At 39.5% G+C, this 21,217-nt stretch overlaps 1 protein-coding gene and 1 long non-coding RNA gene across 5 annotated transcripts in view; one reads left to right on the top strand and one right to left on the bottom strand.

Annotated features, from left to right (window-relative positions):
* Positions 1-21,217, top strand: part of arhgap32b (Rho GTPase activating protein 32b) — a 160,081-nt gene that overhangs the window by 104,706 nt on the left and 34,158 nt on the right. For 2 of the 4 annotated variants that reach the window (XM_015337657.2, XM_015337658.2), the window contains exons 7-13: positions 1,031-1,168; positions 6,728-6,820; positions 8,111-8,233; positions 9,119-9,196; positions 11,467-11,548; positions 16,473-16,523; positions 17,289-17,363. In XM_015337657.2, the coding sequence (XP_015193143.2) occupies positions 1,031-1,168; positions 6,728-6,820; positions 8,111-8,233; positions 9,119-9,196; positions 11,467-11,548; positions 16,473-16,523; positions 17,289-17,363 (640 nt within the window). The remainder of the gene's footprint in view (positions 1-1,030; positions 1,169-6,727; positions 6,821-8,110; positions 8,234-9,118; positions 9,197-11,466; positions 11,549-16,472; positions 16,524-17,288; positions 17,364-21,217) is intronic. The other 2 variants (XM_015337659.2, XM_015337660.2) reach the window with 2 other exon arrangements.
* LOC138224556 (uncharacterized) lies at positions 642-6,932 on the bottom strand. The gene is made up of 3 exons (XR_011183045.1): positions 6,755-6,932; positions 4,673-4,714; positions 642-1,310 (listed from the first exon to the last, which is right to left on the bottom strand). It is a non-coding gene; the product is annotated as an uncharacterized lncRNA (long non-coding RNA).

The raw sequence follows: 21,217 nt of genomic DNA on the forward strand, positions 1-21,217 counted from the left end.
GTAAAAATAACCAGACAAATGGTCCAGGAATTCCCCTGTTTACTCTTTCAAAAAATATTTGGTTTGTTATTACTAGTGAATTACTAGTGAATGTTAATGTCTGTGCTGATGTGCCTCTATAGTTAGACAAGTGCGTATCGGGATAGGTGCCTCTAAAACAGAGCAGTAATAACAGTTTCCTTGAGTTGCTGTGAATATGTTCAGCGGTAACATTGTGCTAGAAAAAATCGATCTTTCAGCTGTCACTTAAGACTATGAAGCTCTTGGTTTGTATTGTATGACACCTTCCCATTCACAACCACGTTTTATGAGAACCCTTTTTTTCTCAGCCTGTCCCAAATGAAATATGTACATATGTACTGTATGAAGTCTGTGAAAACAATTGTAACTTGGAAAGACACCACAGGAACTACGAACTCTGCAAGGAGATCAACTTTAACAGCTTTTCTGTTTTTTGAATAATGGAGTATGTGTCTGGGTGGGGATGAGGTATAAGCTGCTGTAAAGCTCCAATAAAACCTATTTAAATTGACCAAGAGGGATATATATCGTTCTGTTACTTTTTGCTTGTAAAATATATACATGATGTTACCCTCCTGTGACTTAAGATGTGTGAAGTAAATAAAATAATGACAACAATGTGTGTAGACTCATTTATTCTGCAACAATAGAATCTTAACAGTTTGAACAACAAATAATTAGTACTCTGGTGTTAACTTTTCTCGAGGGTCTTGAAAGGAGGCCATTTTTTGGCCCATTTGATAGTAAGTAGTTGATCTCTGGATTTCATCTAGTCATTTCTTAGAAGAGACCAGGGTATTTGCTTCAGCAACATGTCTGTGTAGCTTGTTTCGTACTCTCACAACCCTTTGGCTGAAGATGTGCTGGGTTTCCTCCATTTTAAATGGTGGCTCTTGCTGAAGGGCCCGCCGGGTCAGCCAAGTCCCTCGGTCAGAATGCAAAGAGGGGCACCGTGTCGGGTAGTTCCTTCACTCACTGATCTGTGTTTCTCTCTCTTTCTGTGTCTCAGGGACGGAGCTGGATTGTAAAGCGCAGTTATGAAGATTTTCGGGTCCTCGACAAGCACCTCCACCTGTGTATCTATGACCGCCGCTTCTCTCAGCTTCCCGAGCTGCCACGATTCGACAGCCTGAGGGACCGAGCAGAGGTGGGGCCAGATTCCTCTGACCGTGTGACGGTTTGACCAGGGCACTAGTTCTCATACCGCATTGGTCAAATCCTGAGGAGATGAGGGGCTGTCTGAATACTGCTGTCTGTTTCTGTGTTACATGATAAAATTCCTTCCTCATCTGGAGGAGAAACATAAAGCAATTTAAAAGTGTCCATAAAGCTATAAAAATACAACATGGAATAAAACATATAAAACTACATACAGCACAGTGAAACATATTTTACAAATATGTTAACAAACCCAAATGCATACTTTAACAAATATTTATTATATGAGAAACATGTGCCAGTGTCTTCTTGAAGCGTAACAGTTTTCGAATTGCCATTCGATATATTTTGAAATGTATAACATTATAGATTTTTTCTGTACGAATGTTCTCTGCTTCTACAGTATATGCTTCCACATATTTGCAAACAAACCCAGCATCATTTCTTGTTACTCTGGACACAGAATTCTCCAGAGCTGTTTAACAAGGCAGCCTTGTCGACAGTGTCGTACAATTGGTTTCTTCTCAAGTCGGAATTAAGTTTAAAAAAAGATGAAAATGTAATATGTGGTTTATGGTAAATAAGCACATTTAAGTATGATGGTTTTTATTGCAAGTGGATTCATTGTTTCCATATCACAGCTGTACTGCGAAAGTGACAACTTTGTTTTTTATCTCAAAGGCCAGCCCTGTCCTCAGTGTGACAGTTGTGTTTCTTGCTGCTTTAAGAATGAACCCCAATGCCTTGCAGAAATGAAAGGAAAACACATAAAGTATTTGAACAGAAGCTCACTAGTGCCCCTGTAAGCATTGATAGGTTCTGATGAGTACATAGAGAAAGAACAGATGGACAGCTGTTAAATGTGAGGAGACTAGAGCCATTTTTAATTCTAGAACTTCTCAAAGTGGAACAAACTGAATTTTATAATCAAAATGTGATTGTTTCCATGTTGTAAGTAGCACTGCTTACCTGATTGAGCAAATGATTGATTTAGGTCAGTGTTCTCATTTGAACTGATGTATTACTTGCTTCTCAGTGTTCTGTCACTGTTGTATACATGTATCGTGAGCTCCTTTTTTATCATGTCTGATGTTTTATACGCTTAGGTATATATATATAACTCTCCTATTTGTTTTTTCAATAAGCGTGTGACACATTAGGTCTTTTGAATATTTCAGCTACAAAATCTAACAGCTTTGGAGAATTGAGTAGCCATTAATTCCTGCTGTAATGGATAATAATGTAAGCCTCTCAGTGTTTAATTAGAGCACCTGGGATCTCTAGCTCAGAGCTCCTCTATTTAATCATGTCTGCTGTGCTTTGATGCTACACAGCCTATGGAACAGAGTGTCAGGGGTAAAGTGAGGAAGTGATTGAAATCTGTCGTTCCTCACTTACCTAGAGTTCTGTACTATATTGTCTTAAGTGTTAAAACACATATTTAAGGAAATCAGAGGAAGAAAAACAAAAGGCGTACTTTTCCCCCCAAAGACCATGTGTTGAGGTCATTTCAGAATAAGTACAGAATGTCCAGTACGGCTTTCTTAAATATGTTATTGTCCTTGACTGAATCTGACATTCTGGCCATCGTGACTTTTGGACAAATCTGCACGTACCATCTGCAAAACCCACATGTCATCAGCTTCTTTTAATATGGCTCTTTACATGTGAGTGACCGAGCTATTTTTATGGCAAAATGATGCCCATATCAAAGGGCCCCGTGTTGTTGCTGCAGTCTGTTGGCCTGTCCACTTCAGTGTGCTGCAGGACCCAAGCTGTTAATCCCATTCTTGGCAGGATTAAAACTGGAAAATGACATCACTGGCTAGCGGGCCCATTACCTCAGATGACACCCACACATTACACGGTGGTTTTTTATGTTTATTATCTCACTTTCGTGGGCCGAGCCAGACAAAGGTCAGATCAGTTGTCAGATGACAGGTCACGGGTTATTCCTACCACTATACCGTGTTACTGTGCTCAGCTGTGGTACTAGAGTACCTTACATCTTGTTCGGAGCCATTGTAGTAGGTGACAGAAAAGCACATAAATGCACATTTCCTGGGCATAGTAGCCACATCATCTCAGCTTCCATTAAAAAGATAAGGTTTCTGACGGTGCTGATACAAGCCCACACAGGTATGCATGTAGACAAGAGAATGCATGAACTTTGTGTAAAGCAGTGGAAGGGTAGAGGTGAGGGGGACAATAACTTTCCTATTTTACACTGCCTGGGGGGGGTAAATGGCTTTCCCACTTTAGTGGTGACTTTTTTATATAATATTCTCTGTAAGGAAACAGCTTTTGTGCCTGATCACAGTGTTCTCGGGTGAAAATCATGGATTCATTAAAATCTGTAATCGATTAGGAACCAGTTGAGAAACTATTCCAAATTAGTTCAGCCCAGGAATTGCTTTAACCCTCCACCTTTGCTGAACTAAAATAGGGTTTTCAGGTTTGTATCATAGTCATTTTCATCACAGCCCCTGCCATTCCCGTACCTGCTTCAATGTCTGACGTTTTTGCTGAAAACAGTTGAACATCTTACTGAGAAAAAAAATGAGAAACTGTTGCCTTGGTTAAAACCTCAGATTTGCCCATGAAAAGGCTGAGATGTTACTTGTCAACGAGATCTGTGTCCTTCAGTGGAAAGACAGGTCTCTTTTAATCCTGCTTGCATTTCAAAGGGGCTGTGTGTGCACTTTGGAGACTTGACTCGAGTCAGTAGGATGTGATGGACAGTGTCTCACACAATGTCTCTGCCGTGGAGAGACACAAATCCCGATTACATGAATCGGTGGTCTGCGGATTATCACAAGGAAATGGGAAAGCCCTGTGGGAAAGCTTGCATCCATGCCAGACCTTTTATCCTCAAAGACACTCCCATAAGGAGAAACATGGAAAAGCCAATGTACCCGTTTTAATTAAAAAGGATGTTTTTTTTTCCTATATAATTACAATTCAAGGGGTTATAAACTTACCTTATCCACAATTGTTTGCTAAAAACAGATTAGTTACAAATATGTCTTCTTGTACTCTGAAGGCAAGACCTTCACATACTGCAATTTGCATAACTTGCACTTCATTGAACATTCATTCGGTTACACTTGCTTTTCATTTTTAGGGCTAAATTGTTTCAAAGCTAAGTACCTACACATGTACTGTAATTGATGTGGAAATAGGCTGGTGCCCAATGATAAGCCTCTCTGGTCTGCTCCTCCAATAGCTCCGTCTCATAAGTAGCTGTACTTTCTAATCTGTTTCCACTGGAGCATTTAATTCTCCAGTGCGGAGGCATCCTTAGTCTCATTCAGCCAATGCTAAAATATAATGAGCTTTTTTAATAGATGTTCTTGATCTAGAGAGCTAGCAAGTTCCAATGCAAGAAGCGAGCGCTACATTTTTGTAACATTACGGCACTACAAATGATTTACAGATGCTCGCTGAGGTAAATCGGCAGATTATGGAGACAAAACTACAGGCTACCACTCACCAGGACTTGTCCCCGAATTTGTCCTCTGTGGTTTTATTCCACCTGTCAGGGCAGTGAAGGAACAGTTCTGATCATTTAAGTCTGACATTTGTGAAATGGTTAAAATTACCATAGCGACACCACCAAGACTCCCAAACACAGACAGCTTGAATCCCTTTTAAATTGTCCTTGCTAATTCAGTATCAAAATCTAAAACATTGACAGTCATTGACAATATTGTCAATTTCTTGACAATAAAACAAACTGAGTGGCATACCCCATAATGATTAATTACATTGTTATGTGCATAACATTAATAATGACTATTTTTAATTAATAGTTAAGAAATCTAAGCCCTTACAGTTCCAGGCTAAAGCAAATAAAATGACATTTCAGCTAAACAAGACCAATTGCAGAGCCTTTAATGTGCAAAAAGCTCTTGTCTGCAAACATGGCCAATCCATTTCCCTTAAATTGCCTTTGCAGCGTGTACATTAGGACTAATTCTCACAGATTTGAGAAATGAGCTGAGAATCTTCAGCAGCAGAGTGAGGGTGGTACAGTAGATTTGTGGAAGAATCAAATTTAGAATAATGCTTGAAACCATTAGAGCAAAATCTGTATTCCAGGCCTAGGTGTTTATCTGTGTAGGAGGCTTAGTACCTTCCTTATGGACGGTGCTCATATTCAGCACAACAAGCAGTGTGTGAGCTGATGCACCCCACATGCCTTCAAGCGTCAGCTTAGGATAAAAAAACATGCTGAGGAATGGATGAGATCTCATGCACCTTGGCCAGCTCGCAGATTGAACCACGTAAACAAAAGTCTGCCGCACAGCCCCTGCTGTTAATAACTACAAACTAGGAAATAAACAGAAAAAAGGTAGCTTTTCCCAGAGCATGGACCTGCAGTAATAAGTTAACAGGATGAGAAGAGTTCACAATAGACATTTCACACCGAAGCCATGTACTGCTAATGACATCCTCATTAAAATTGATTAAAAAACAAACATGTGCTTTATTGAGAATTACTTGTAATTTATGCCAGCAGTTTATTGGATTTATGCCAATTATATAAACAACCATGCCCACCTGGGCTTATGGTTCCATTCAGCTTTGTCTAATCAGCGTTTTCCATGCAGTCTCTGAGAGCTGGAGCAGTAATGGTGAAACCGGACTGGGCAGGTCAGATGAAAGAGGTCGCTGTTTCGTATTATGGATGATAGATGGAATTAAAAAAAATCCCATATGGACTATTCCACACCCCCACCACTCCCCCCTGAGCACACAGTATACATCCACACAGGCAGACGTTCACAAACACATCAATGGTAGTACACCTCTTAATATTAATTTCCTTGGAGAAATGGAGCAGCTCTTCACTAATCCAGTCAGCTGTGTGCAAGGCGGCATTAATTGTCTAAATCTGACAGTGTGCATTCTGAGGGCACATGGCCATGAGTATCTTAATTGTCTTTTTAAAACGTGCTGAAAATGTTAATTTAGATGTTTCTGTCTGTCTACCTCATGAGAGGTAAACATGTATAACCAATACCTTGTTTGAAAGAATATTTGAACCAAGGCTGCTGTTTTTGTCATTTCTTTTTTTTTTGTTTTGCCTGAGAGATGGACTTCTTTAGCCAAAGGCTGCTGGTGGAATGGAGATTATTTGCAGTTAAAAGGGTGGTTTTAAAAACAAAAATTACATGAAAAATGTATAAAGCAGGAAAGAACCAACAGTTGCTGTTAAACATTATTTCGATTTGGATTCAAGGATGTGATCTTATGAAATATCTGACAGAAGTGGGGTTTTTTAAAATAAAACTAGAGTTAACAGTACCCAGCCCAGACATTAAAGAGTAAATTTAGCAGGCTTGATAAATTACAGTGACAAGTGCAGATAAATTATAGCGACGACAAGATGACTCAAAAGTTATATAAAGTTCTTAAATGCTTATTTTTTAATAAGAGATTTGCAGCGGTGCTACTTTCAACAGCCAGATACTTGATTTAAAATTAAAACAAATGTGAGGCTATACTTTTTTCTAACGTTCTCTGTTTTTTTTTTCCCCCACAGGCAGTTTCCCAAATGCTGATGGCTTACCTCTCCCGCCTCTCGGCAATCGCAGACAACAAAATAAACTGCGGCCCGGCGCTCACATGGATGGAGGTAACCGGCATTGTTTGTTTGTTTTTTCTCCAGCTTTCAGTGGAGCAATTTGTTCATTTGCTATGACAGCAGACCATCCAGAAGCCAGCTTTGTATTGACATCTGAGCAGGCCTGACCCATCGGTTGTCTGTGCACTTGTGGTAATGGGATTTAATACTTTGGTCCAGGGGGAGCAGCAGAGAGAGGCTTTTTACAGTGCCGAGCAAGAGCATGTGTCTTGCTGTGCTTCAAAAGGGGCGCAGTGAGAATGAAAGAGAGTGAAAGTGAACTTTGAAACTTTCGACGGGAAAGCACATGACGCAGAGCAGGAATACACAGCGATCGTCTGAAAAAACCGAGCTGCTGGGAGCCACGACATGGAACCTGAACCAGCGCGAGAAATCGCCATTCCCCTGTCGCAGTTAAGGAGCTTCTCTTAAACCCGAACCAGAAAACAATGGAAAGAATCCGTAGACTTAGAGATCGTGCTGTGGTGGGTTAAATGCTTTCGGTACAGCAGGCAGATGAAACGTTTGCTGGCACTACACAGTAATTGCCTGATCTACAATAAATGTTCTCTTTTCCCTGTGCACAAACAAGAAATCGACAACCAGGACCTCAGTAGCGCTTGCAGTCTTTAGTGTCTTTATACATAATGAATGTTAAATCCCAGGTTCTGACTACAGTGGGATTTTAAAACTCGCCAAGCCCCCGGGGTTGGAGCTCAGACCAGCAGGAATCAATAAAGCCGCGCCTGTCTAAATTGCCCTACTTCAGACTGAGTTTTAAAGGGCAAGAGGGCTGTTTCCTTCCCTTGATCCTTTTTTATCTTTTATTGCCGCACGTCGCAAAAGAGAATCCAAATGAACAGAATTGTTCCTCGGCTGAACTGATAACCCCATTATATACAGTACTGCTTGAAATACAGTAAAAGAGTTAGGAATGATGTTCTGAAATTGCAGTATTAACGAGGCAAAAAAAAGTAACCAGTGTTTTGATTTCTTCAGATAAACTCTCAGTATGATGTCCAAAATCAAAATGTTTTTTTTTTCCTATACTGAAAAGATAGACGGGGCAACATATCGTATGGAAATGTGATGTGATAGAGAGTAATGGCAATTGCACGTAAACGCAGTGCAAAACATTTTTATTTCTCAGGAAATAATCCAAAGATTTCCTTTGGATTTACTCCTCCATATTTACTTTCTGTTATTCTTTAGTATCTTGCAGTGTGCAGTCACAGTTTTACACAACTGGACATGTCTTGTCAATTGATTGATGAAGTCAATTTGATTGACTTTTCCTACTAGATTGACAACAAGGGGAACCATCTGCTGGTGCACGAGGAGTCCTCCATCAATGTCCCCGCTATCGCGGCAGCTCATGTCATCAAGCGCTACATTGCGCAGGCCGCAGACGAGCTCTCCTTTGAGGTAATTCAGGCAGCCGGTGTCCCGGTTAACTTGTGGTTTTGCATGTCCTGTCTGGGATATATTGTGCATCAGGAGCTGGATAGGCCGCATGGCCCCCTCTTGACTGGAACCTTTCTTGTGATCTTATGCTGTTGACATGAATGTTGCCCATTTGTAACCATTTCAAGAAAGAGAAGAGTAAAAAATAGTCTGTATGTGCCAACCTCAATAACTTGGGTGTTGATAATGATTTAAATAGTGTAAAGTTTTACTTCTGTGCAGAAACTTGGCTTTGTTCTACTCATTTCATGTTATCATGCGAAAACACAATTCTGTGATGAAAATGTTAGCCGTTTTGTGATAAGCTTATAGTTCTTCATGATGGATCTTTTTAGGACCAGACATCCTTTTAGCTTTATTAATGTGTAGAGAGGAACAGATAATGTAAACGACCAGCAATACCCGTTAATGAGTCATTGAGTGTTGATTGGCTGCTCTTGTGTCGGTTACCTGGAGCTGTTATGATCTAGGTTTTGAATATTCAGATAAATATGAATTAGAGATTGCTTTAATAACCATAATAGCTGCTACAATCAAACAGTAGCTGTGACTTCGAGTAAACTTAAATGTTTTAGAACTCCTGATTGTGTGCAAGAAGTACAGGATTTTTTCAAAATGGTGTATTGTACATGAACAACATTAGAATTAAACAGATTTTAATCTTAAAAAGCTGAGTTTGTTGTATTTAAAAAAGGAACTGCTTTTTAGATGCACACTAATAACAGTCTGCTGGTGTGTCCTGTCAGTGCTGCATATTTAAAGTGAGGAGGTAAGATTCACAGGTGTGATTTTTTTCTTGGAGGACAAAGATAATTTAGCCTCCTTTTCGTCCTGTCCCTGTGTCAGGTGGGAGACATTGTTTCTGTGATTGACATGCCCCCAAAAGAGGACACCACATGGTGGAGAGGTAAACACGGTTTCCAGGTATGTTCTGTTCTACCATCTCACAGGTTTACTGGCATGGAAAACAGTTGTATGGATACGGTGACATTTAGGTAGCAAACATTTTGCTGAATTTGGTTTTTGTGTACATGGAACGTTGTGGTATTTCACATGAATTGAGTTTCTTGCACTGAGGCAGAATGGAGCTGAAGGGTTTAGCTGTGTTGTAAACGTGCTCTTTTCTTTTGTCTTTGAGCCCTTGTGTTACAAACATACTGTTAACCTCTGGTGACAGCTCAGCCACAGTCAAGCCTGTTGTATTTCATTTTCTCACATTTGATTCTTCAGCAGCTTTTGGGAGCAACACAAGTCAGATCTATCATATTTATCCATTCTCTTGTAAAATTCTCAGAGGCTAAAAATGGTCTTTAAAGAGAAAATTGAACACTCAGGCAAGACCAGATGCCTTAGGTGTGTCTGTTCACATTTTGCCTTGCAGATACCGGGCATGACAGACTCAGTGCATGTACAGGACAGAGGCAGGTCAGGCACACTAGCTCAGAGCTGAAGGGAAAACGTATTTTTCCTTCAGCAGGCCTGTGATCAAAGTACTGGTGCCCACAGATACCAGAGAAGATTGGTACTTATTAAGAGGCTGCTATATAGACTGTTTGGAACTTTTTGTTTTTAATGGATAATTAGGGGAGAGTCGGTTTTGTTATAGGCAGAAATAAGATTTCTAGATTTACAGATAGTTTTAAATGTTTTTCTAAGCTGTGAAATTAACAATAGAGATACAGAGTTTTTAGCAATAACTTATGAAGTCATCCTTTATGGATGTATTTTTAGTTTTTTAGTTGATTTGAGCAATGTTCTTAAAACGTTTTTCTGGATCTCTTGCGTGAAAACAGATTCAAGCTTCGTAAGGTCTGTAACAGTTTCTTTCAAGAAATTGAACAGGCTTTCTGTGTTTGGTACATGCAGGAGTGGTGAATGTTTCCTGAAAACTGGGCAAGAGCTTAGCCTTGTTTCTTACATTATCCGTTCAGAAAGTCAGTGAATGCCGTGCACCAGACTGGTCCTGTGGCACATGACAGAGATTAAGTTGGAGTAAAAATGGTGCCAAGTAGATTTCCCTTCAAAGTCTCTCAAAATCTGCAGATTTGGGTCTGGGCCAGCGCTTTTATCAGCAGTATCAGTCTACAGCACGCAACGAGTAAACCAGCCAAAAGCTTCAAGCTAAGACTCTCAGCCTTAAAAGTTTGCTTATCCTAGACCTAGAGGATTCTGCTGTGTTGCCCTTTTTACAGATGTGGGCTTTAGGCTTTGTGAAATTGGCTCGAGAACTATTAGAAAACTGCTGATTAGAAAGATAGTTCACGTTTAGGCAGCTACTGAGATTCCTCTAACAATGTGGTTGCCATCTCACAATAGACTCTTGGACAGAGGATGGGTTTTTTTTTACAGCGCCACTCTAGCAATATTAATATTTATCAGTTTGATAGATGCCTTTATCTGACATATAACAGGATTAGAAAATGAGGACAATTCTAAAAATAATAAAAAATGTAATAGGAAAAAAGCTAGGGAAGGGTCCAATGTTAATTTTGTTAAAAATAAATGATCATTGTATTTTCATTTTAAAAGAAAATGGTGCGAGAATAGGAATAGGATTTCTATTCATATTTGCCTGTAGGGGCATTTTACAAGGGAAACAGGGTTACTGGTTGTTCTACCGTCAGTAGTTTGTATGAATCGAATAAGCGGCCTGGCATAACAATACTGTCCTTTATGGAACTTTACATTTATTACAAGGACTACTTTACAAGTCATGCTCCAGCAGACATCACCAGTTCAAGCCAGGCCATAGGTGAGAACAGGATTACCCAAGGGGGAGAGCTGAATTGTCTGAGTGCCAGCAGTGCGTGGTGGGCTATAGTCATCCAGTATCCTCTGAGCTGACAAAGTACCAGTGATCCCTAATTGGCACTTGAAGGCTTTCAGCAGTGTCAGGGAGAGATGTATGCTTCTGCCGTTGGAGTAACTGTCTTGTTAGGCGCTGTAACCCCACAACTTGTCAGAAGATGAATGGCTCTGTAGGTCGGCCTGTCAGAAACACATGTCTTCATGTCTCATTCTCTCCTCAACATAGCAAAGCTTTTAATCCTACAGCCAGGTAATAAACAATTGGAGAGTCAAACCTGGACAGACATATAAATAAAACAAACCATTTTCTACACTTCCAATATTGTATTCTAACATCTGGCTCTTGTTTTAATTTCCAAACTTTCTTTTTCCCTTTCTCTCCCCAGGTTGGCTTCTTTCCTAGTGAATGTGTGGAACTAATAAACGACAAGGTTCCTCAGTCAGTTACCAACTGTGTGCCAAAACCAGGTACCGTATGGTCTTTCAGTAAAAAATTAACTTTCCTACGATGCAAACTTACTAAACAGACACCTCCTCTGGGAAGGAAAAGGTCCACTTAACAGGATTAAAAGGAATTTAAACTAATTGAATAGTGCAAGATTGACTTGAAGGGCTGGTGCCCTCTGAAATTTTCTGTACTTTATATACTATGTATTGTATCATTATCATTAATATTAATTCAGCTCCAAAGATTTTTGTATTTCAATATTTTTTTTTCTCTCTAAGTGAGATTGTGCAGTATAATTCAAGTTGTATTTTAATGTTATGGTTCAGAAACAGAATGGCATTAGTTTGATGAAAGATGTTAGACACACATTGAACTGGTTTGGGCAAATGAGAGAAGGCCCAAGACTGACCAGGTTCTCTGTTTGGATATCTAATTTTGCTGTGCACTTTTTACCATGTGTGCATTTGCTTTGTGAAACTAATCTTTAATGGATTACGACTAAAAAGGAAAACAACACAGGTTTAAACAACATGCATATCTTAGCAAGTGATAACATATCTTGGCAGGTAAAGCTTTCATTTTCCTGTGGCAGATTGTAAGATTGTTTTTTTAATCTGAGTTTGTGTATTAGTTTAATTGTGATTTCATGCTCTTAAAATACACCATAAATATACATAGGAAATATATTTAAATGTACATATTGTACGTACATAGGTAAACATTGGTCACCAACATACAGTATATAGTAATCCTATTCTCAAATATAGGTGGAAATAGATAAAGCTGTACCATAAAACTGTGCCTGCATGATAGCTAAGAATTGTTGGCGTTTGGATTTGGAGAACCTGTACAGGTGAATCAGAATGTTTTTACTATACATACAATGAAAGGGAGCAGTGCGATATACATGGTGTTCACAGAGCTGGAATGTAGCAAAGCTTTGGATGATATCACCATGACACAATTGTTACAGATGCTGTGCAGACTGCTGTGGCTTGTTTCTTGTGAGTTACATACTTGGCTTCAGAGAGCAAACTTAGGGGTCCATGTGGAATACAGCCCATTAAACAGCATATGGCTGAGGGACAACAGATTGAGCAAGAAGAAAAAAAAAGGCGATGTTTTGTTGATGTAAGGGGTTATCCAGAAATTGGTTAAATGATAGAAGATAAATAATGCATAAGCCCCGAATCACAAGACTTTCCTTTAAAGTAGCAGTGCACATTTTATTGTCAATTTATTGTGATTATTTGAATTTTTGTTTTTGTAACATGGTGTGCCTAGGAATAAATTGCCTTGATATAGTGTTAGGAACTTGCATCGTCCTCCAATTCTACAAGATCATGGGAGCAGGCATACTGTAGGTGCAAGAACTATCTCGGCATTTCGTTACACTCTTTTCCTGCCAAGCTTTTCAGCTCAGATCTGCTGGCCAGAGTCAGACTAAATGTTAGTCTGATCCCCCAAAGGTGAGAAGTTCAGTGTCCCCTCAGGGTAGCCTTCACATGCTTCAGAATGCTTTAGTTTCCAAAGTGGTATTAGGCAACGCTACAGCATTGCTCTGAACTTTGCTCCAGTGAGCTCAATGCTTCAGTGCATGGGCTTAAAAATGGGTTCACAATGGGAATCCCATTCAGCCTGGGTTCTGACCTATGGCTAGACTTGAACTGGTGATGTCTGGACTCTGCAGATGCCTTGCTGAGATGTGGCAAAGTTGGAAGCTCTGGATTTGTAAATGGAGGTGCCAGCAAAATTCTAGGTAGTATAAATGCTGGCATAAGCATCAGACAAATAAATTACGAATGACTGGAAACGTTCCCTCTTGCATTGGAGATCATACAGTTCTGCAGACACCTCAGATGACCTCCGCAGAGGCCTGCATGTGACCAGTGATGGTGTCCCACGGGGTTGGAAATAGCCCAAGAGCAGAACTAGTGACGTGGAAATGGACAGTAGAGTTTGATCTCTGATACTATGACCTGTGTTCAGCGTTGGAGCTACAGTAGCATGAGATTACTTGCTGGTGCCTCATTCAAACCACAGCACTCAGTGGGGCTTAAGATTGATTCCTGTTAAGAGCTTTTTATATTTTCTGAAAGGAGTAAGTTTTACTCTTGATCATATTTCACTGATAGCCGCAATGCCTTTTACATTTGCCTTGGTTGGCAGTTTCCAGTTATCGTGTTTAGAATTCAGCCTGGCTTCTCTGTTTTGCTTTAAAAACACTAAATTCATTTTTATCAAAGCCCGTGGCCCGTAGACTTAAGAAATATAACTACATGTTGAACTATCTGTTCCAGTTGTGCGCCCTGAAGTGTCTTGATGTAGATGATCTCTTACAGCAAAACCTTTAGAATCTCCAATGACCTTTTCTCTTTGGATATCTTCAAGACAGGCTGTTTTACGTCATAGAATGGTAACATTTGGTATAGGTTCTCATTAGGATGTAAAGGCAAAGAAAGTGAAACTGTAGTACTATAGGCTAAATGTGCAGTGAATCTGTTATTTACTAATGCACTGGACATTGAACTAATTATTTAAAGTTGTATTAAAATAACACAGCTTTCTGTGCAAACGTGCTGGGAACAAATGTTTTTTTGCTGCTGCCCCCTCGCCCATAGGTGTACATTGTTTTCTGAAAGGTTTTGTTTTGTATTTTTCTCAGCCAAGTCTTAAAGTATACAAATGACAAATGATATTCCAAAGAGAATCCAAAGTATGCCTGCTAGAAATTAGAAATGGACCCTTCTGTTTTGTACTGTAGGTGGTATCCCTCTACCCTGCGAGAGACTGGCATCCTGTCCAGGATGTATCCTGCCTTGTACCTTATTGCTTTCTGGGATAGACTCCAGCTCCCCTGTGACCCTTTATGGGATAAAGTAGTTAGAACATGGATATCCCTCTAACACAAGCGCTACCATTTTAACAACTGTAAATAAGATTATTAACATAGAGCTTGTCTTACCACGTAGCAGGTGATTGGAATAAAGAGATCATCTTCATTATCTTTGGAGTTCTAACTGTAAATAGCCTATATGACAGAGTGTAGAGAAAGTCCCTCAGTGTCATATTGACACTCCATTATACAGTATGAAATATTATTATGGAGCTTCTTTGTGAAAGATGCCCCTCTTGGCTAACATGTCCAGAGAGCTTTGCACATGAAAACTCCACTTCAGCACAAAGCTCCAGGCCTTGATGCTTTATGCTTGACAACCAAAACATTTCTTTGTCAATATACAAAAGATATCTCACAAGATGTTCTCCAGACACCAACCCAAACTAGTCCACAGTCTCATTGGACAACATATGCAAACCTTTATTTAGGCAAGTGACCTACTAATTAAAGCCATGTGAGAATGTGCATTACAATTATACAATTATACATTATATAGTCAATTATACAATTAGTGATTACACTCAAGTGAACTACTGTATATTACAAGTACATTACAAGTTTTTGAGGCACTATTTACTGGCCTCTAGTGGCATGTCTATGGAAGTAACTGCCCTTCAGTGGCACAGCCTGTCACATCTGCTACAGGCGACAAGTGGTGATTGAATATTTGCACGTGTGATCAATTAATGGATAGTTCTTTGAATCACATCCATCTATTAGATGTTCATTTAAAGCTCTTATCTCTTCTAGTACAGATGTGCTTGTAAAGGAAATCATCCAGAGCTGCAACAAGACTGCAACTTGGATGATCTCCAAACTTGCAGTCTTTGTTTTTTCATATCTTTACAGTGTTTGGGAAATGAAGGAAATGTTGACAGGACAGAGTTATAGACATGGATAACGTTTTAATCAACCAATTTTATTAGGCAACTTGTTGACAGCTAGGGGGAAAATTAGATGAGGATTGTATGGTTGTGAGGTGGACAAAGGACTGAACAACATGGGAACAGTTGTAGAGCATTATCCTTGTGTTACTTAGGGAATCACCATTTTAATTGTGATGAATTGTGGTGTTGGTTGCCATTTTTTTCTGAAAGCTTTAGAAACCATTGAAGCAAAATCGGTTTTAACCACATTAGACTACGTCATGTAGCTCAATTGTTTTATGATATGATTTTATGAATTTTATGATTATATGCAGCTGTGCTAAAGAATGAATTTATTGTAGGGCAATTTTCACAAGAAATGTATAAAAGAATTTAAAGGATATTGTTAGAGTTTGTGATTGCAGTGATAATATGTGCCTTTATTGAAAAATAATATAATGCTTAGAGCTGGACCTCTTACATTGATACTATATTATAAGCCGTTTCCAAGACTATTTACGTCATCTTTGGATTGCAGAGACTGTGAAACAATCAAATGTATTCAGATCTTCCACGGCACTGTTTGTCAAGTTTCCTTTCAAATGCATTCAATGTTCAATTTATTGTCGTTGGCCCCTAACGAGTGAATCGCTATGATTTATTTTTCAGCATTGGTGTGGCTTTTGGGTGTGTGGGGTAAATCATTTCAGCATGGAGAATAATGGGAATGCTGGAGGAACCAGAGAATTCGATAGCACAGGATTATATGGTTAGAAAGACCAACTTAAACGATTGCACCAGTGAGTGGTTTTAGCTGAATTCTGTCATTTCAGTGACGTTTGTTGATGCTGCTAACCATTATGTATACGAGGGGTCAAGAACAGTTGGTTTAAAACAGTGAATAGACGCCGGGGGCTTAAACTTATTTCAGCACAGCTAAGAGGATACAGCTGGCAACAGTATCTGTAACACGGGATCAGAGCTCTCTGCTAGGAAGAGCTCCTTGAGCCCTTTCCACTGCTGTGTCATTGGTGCTCCGCTCCGCACTCTGTCAGGATACAAACCTCAACTCAGTGCGCCGTTGCTGCCCATTACCTGCTACACACGTATCTGCTTTGCCCCCCCACTGCATGTTTAACTCTTGTCGATGTTGTTTCTGTTTTGCTGTGTTCTTCCCAGCCTCTCCCAGCTCTGGTCTGCGGCCGGCCTCCTGGAGCTTCTTCCCTCCCTGTACGTGCTGGTGGCGTAGCGACGTCGGGTGTCGATGCTGTGGCTCTGTTAATTGGGGCTCGCTTTTGCCTAATAATCGTTTTTATTTTTTTCACATTGCTGTTTCGACCGGGAGCGAGTCGCTGAATGTTCCAAAATCAGTCGGTATAAAAGGGCTGCTGTTGTCCATGCCGTTGTGTTACAGGGCTTTCCATTTTTGTAAAGAATAAATTGCATTTAAGTAATAAATAATTTCATAATTCGAATTATGAAAATAATAATTTAATAAGAATTGAATCTAAGGAAGAAATTGCATTTGTTTGTGTTTAGACATAAAAACCTAAAGACTGAATATATGCGCTTTTCACATGTACAGTACAAGTTTTGCATCTTTCACATGTACATGTTCTGCGTAGTGAATCTAAAATACAGATATTATATCACACTGAGATTTAGAGGGTTATTTGCCTATAAACCCATGCAGATGAGCACAATAAAAAAAGTTATTCTGGATTAAAAAAATAGTATAAGGGTATGTTTGAATTAATTTAGATCACTATAATGCTTTTACTTAACTGTTTACAGAACAAAGCAAACACCGGTGCATTTTATCAAGAATGTATTAGGGGACTTTTGTAACGTGTTGGGTCTTGTTAGATGTGTGTTCTTGCTGTGTGATGGTTGGTAGCCAGTGAGGTAGCTGTTGCTGTTCCTGTCGTGTTCAATGATGGAGTCTTACTGAACCCTTTTTTTCCTCCTCCCCCTGCCCCTGTTACTTGCATGCAGATTTGGAGATGGAGAGTGTAAACGCAGATAATGTATGGGTGCCCGACCCTCTAAACCACTACAGACTGAGCTCAGGTAGACACCTCTGTTCATTGGAATCTGTGTGATCTAACCTAGAGCTAACCCAACACTAAACACCTACCGTACCGCCGTCTGCCTTGTCTGTCTAACACTTTATAACAATAGCACAACTCCTTCACTAACCTCTCCGCATGCTCTCTAGGCCTCCCGAATAGTAATGAGGAGAGATTCTAAGTAAGGAAAGAAGCTAGGCGTAGGACACACAAGTGTGTCGCATTACATTGTTTCAAATCTTTACCCGTTTTTTTTAACTCTTCTCCATGTTCTCCGACACACTGGAACATCCACATTTCTCTCAGTTCTCTAGATACATGTACCTGAACTCCCCTCAATGTCAGGTTTTCTCAGAATTGATGTACATTCAACAGATGAAGCTCTAATTGATTTTTTTTTCTTAGAATTTCATTTAAAACCACTATCTTCTCTTTTGCATTGTAACTTAAATACCTAAAATAATTTCTTATTTCCCCTCGGATGATGTCACAGCCAGCAAAATACAGTCATACCTGTATTTTATGAAGGAGGGAATTACAGGTGGGGAATGTGTTTGTTTCAGACTAAGAGTAAGGCCTTGATTCAGTTCTCCTCCTCAGAAAAGGATGCTGATGCTTTGGTTTTGACATCTTGCTGTGTATAAAAACAAGATGTGGAGTGAAATGACAAAACGCTATGTGTAGGTTTGTCCAAGGCTTTAAAGTGTGTTATATCATATATTTGCCTGTTAGCAATTGTAAGGTATATTGCTTTGGATAAATACGTGGCTGACTATCTCTGCTGGGATCTGTGGAATGTAAAATTTACAATTCACAAGCCTGAGAGAAAATGAAAGCTGGAACTGCTTAAAAAAGGAGCTCAGTTGTGATATTGGTGAAGGTATCAATTTCTTTATCATCCTGGCCTGTACTCAGTATGATTTATATCTACTAATACTAGCTAGAAGAAGGTCATTCTTTTTCATAGTTCAATGTTGTATATGTTACCTTTGCTTACCCTGCAAAACAGAAACTATTGGCTGGACTTCAGACCAACATCTAATAAGTAAGCAGCTGCAGAGCTGCATAGTCAGGTGGCTCTGCTTGCTTGTGCATGCATTAAGTCATCACACAGCGGTGCACTGGCTCTTGATTTTTTTGCATTTTATTTTTTTATACAAGTCCAGTGGGATTACATCACTTAATTGTTGTGCTTGGAATGTTAGTTTGCATTGTGTTCTGTCCTACGTGTGGTGCAGTGAACTCCAATGAAGATGCAAAAGCAGTAAGGGTGTTTAATTTAACAGGTTGATCTCTGTTTCCAAGACCTGATTCAGTCAAGCCAGTATGCAATGGTGTTTCTTCGTGTCCGCGTTTTAATTTAAAGACTTGTCTGCGCCATTCATTTCCTCAAGGCGAATAATTAGTGACACCAGAATTCCTCTTCCAAGTTGTCTTTGTGCTCGGACATTATGACATTATGTGCAGTCTCTTCAGTGAATTTAAATGTCACATTCCTTTGAAGAAACCCTGGTGTGTCCACATAAAGCCACTTTCCTGCTCAAAGAAAGGCGTTGAGGGCTTGTATCTGTATCCGGGGAGAGATACTGATATTTACTCAACTCCTTTAAACTGATTGTTGAAGCCAAAGTGATGGTTCAGATTTAAGGGTATCTTATGCTCAGGACACTTGAGTTAGGTAAAAGTTCTTGTCACTCGCTGTGCAGTTCAACATACTCCAACTTAGAAATATCAATCTATGAATTAAGAAGTATAATTTATACTTCAGTTAGTTTTTCTTCTTTTTCTTCTTGTGTTTTTAAGAAGCAAGTGAAGGTCTCTCAGACTTTATTCGCCTGCGGTTGAACAAAGTGCCTTTAAGTTGTAGTTGTATTTACAGCAATATCAAAAGGATACCAGAAGGGAGTGGAATGACTCACCCCGTAATATTTGAAAGTTAAAATTATGCTGTTATCATACTGTGCTGAGATTTAATGACAGGATGTTCTTGTTTATGCTCTTAAAGTTAATGCAAAGAGCCCTTCAAAAATTCCATTTAGTTCTCTGCAACATGCTTTCAAATTAAAGCCAGTAATACATAGCACTTACATGGTATTAACACATACATCTCTTCAGACTTAAGTGTTTGCTGCACTGTAGGCTGATCAAGGCAAAAAAATGAACTGTTAAGGTTTTTTATTCATCCAGCATCTACTACCCACATGTATCCTAAACGTAGAAGAGTTGATTATATGACTCTGTGTGAGAGTAAGAAGAAAGGCTTGGTATCTGTTTAATGTTTTGTCAAAAAGTTAAAAAACTGTCAGAGGTACAGGACAGAAGAGTATGTTCCTTAACAAAACACTTAGAACAACAGAGAGAAAAGAGGCACTCTGCACTTATTGAACACAGTGATTCTCCACATAGAGCAAACTGCTTTCATCCACATCTGCATCCTTGACTGTCTGTCTGTCCCTGGGTTGAGCAGTCTTCCTCCCGTGTGAATGTCGGACAGCTGCAGCTTCATGCATGCCAGTGCAAGACGTATAAGCAGGAAAATGGGGGGGAAAAAACAGCTGGGGAAAGCTGGGATTATAACCGTGTTTGTACATCAGCCCCATAAGGGATGTCAGGCAGCTGCAGGAAGAGAATAACTAAGAACAATCTTCACATCGTCGGAATTCTCTGTAGATCCTATGATGTCTACCAAGATGTTGTACCTTTCCTGTGAAACATGAATTTAGACATTATTTAGCAGCAGCATCCCGTAGAGCAGTCTTGCACAAAGTGTCCATCAGGGAATGGGTGGGAGAGCTTTAGCCAAAGTACCAGCTGGTCAGGTTGCACAAGTTTGACCTGCCTGTTTGTTAAGGCTTGATGAAATCTTTTGTTTTGTCCTTCTACATGTGTGTTTACATATAGACACGTCTTCATACTGGTTGTTTTATTCAAACAAGAATCATGTAGTAAACATTACATCTCTTTGATATACAACTTGGGGATTCTTCCACCAAGAACACCTTCAAAGGATAATTCCAGAAACACTTTGTTATTGTTACGAGAGCCACATTCTGCACGCATCAAAGCATACTGCTTCAAATATTGAGACAGAAAACACAGGAAAATTCTTGTTGTCATTTGTATTCAGGGTTTATGCATATACATGCATTTGTGCCCTGTAATTCTGAGTGCGTTATATAAACCGTAATTGCAGGGAAGTGTTAGAATTGTGTTATATTAAAAACAGGACACTTGTTAGGCACTTGTTGCACCAAAGCCAATTACTGTAGCACTAGCACCTGCCTGAACCACCTCTTGTGCCATTTAATTTGGATACATTTAATCTGAAAATGTGGGATTGATCCTTATACAGATACAGACATTGTCCCCCGTAAACTAGGCATTGAGAGAAAATGTATTTAGAGCCAGTTTCAATACTTCCATTGTAATTTTAGAATAGATTAGTGAGTTATTTATTCTTAATTAGAATTCTGATCCTGCTAACAAAGTAGATTGTTATTAGGATATGATTTATTGATGACTCCTATTGCTGGGCTGTTGCTTTGATCCAAATATACCCATATTCCAGTGCTACTGTAGGTAAAATTCTAATTAATTTTAGTATCTTCTTAAAAAGAGATTTTTAATCCTGGTACTGGTTTTCATTCCAGCTGTGCTCTTAATTGAACTTAGCTAAATTATAAGTACTGCCCAGTGAATAACATGTACCCTAGGGTCCCATGTACTGTACCTGTACTGCTTAAACAGGATATGATTTGCAGAGGAGTTGCAATCTTGTTCTTCTACAAGGGACACCCTCAGTTGGGGTTGCCATGATTCTTGAGGGACTCAGCTGCACATTCCTGGTCAGCAGGA

Source organism: Lepisosteus oculatus, chromosome 23, assembly GCF_040954835.1.
Source record: "Lepisosteus oculatus isolate fLepOcu1 chromosome 23, fLepOcu1.hap2, whole genome shotgun sequence".
Classification (NCBI taxonomy): domain Eukaryota; kingdom Metazoa; phylum Chordata; class Actinopteri; order Semionotiformes; family Lepisosteidae; genus Lepisosteus; species Lepisosteus oculatus.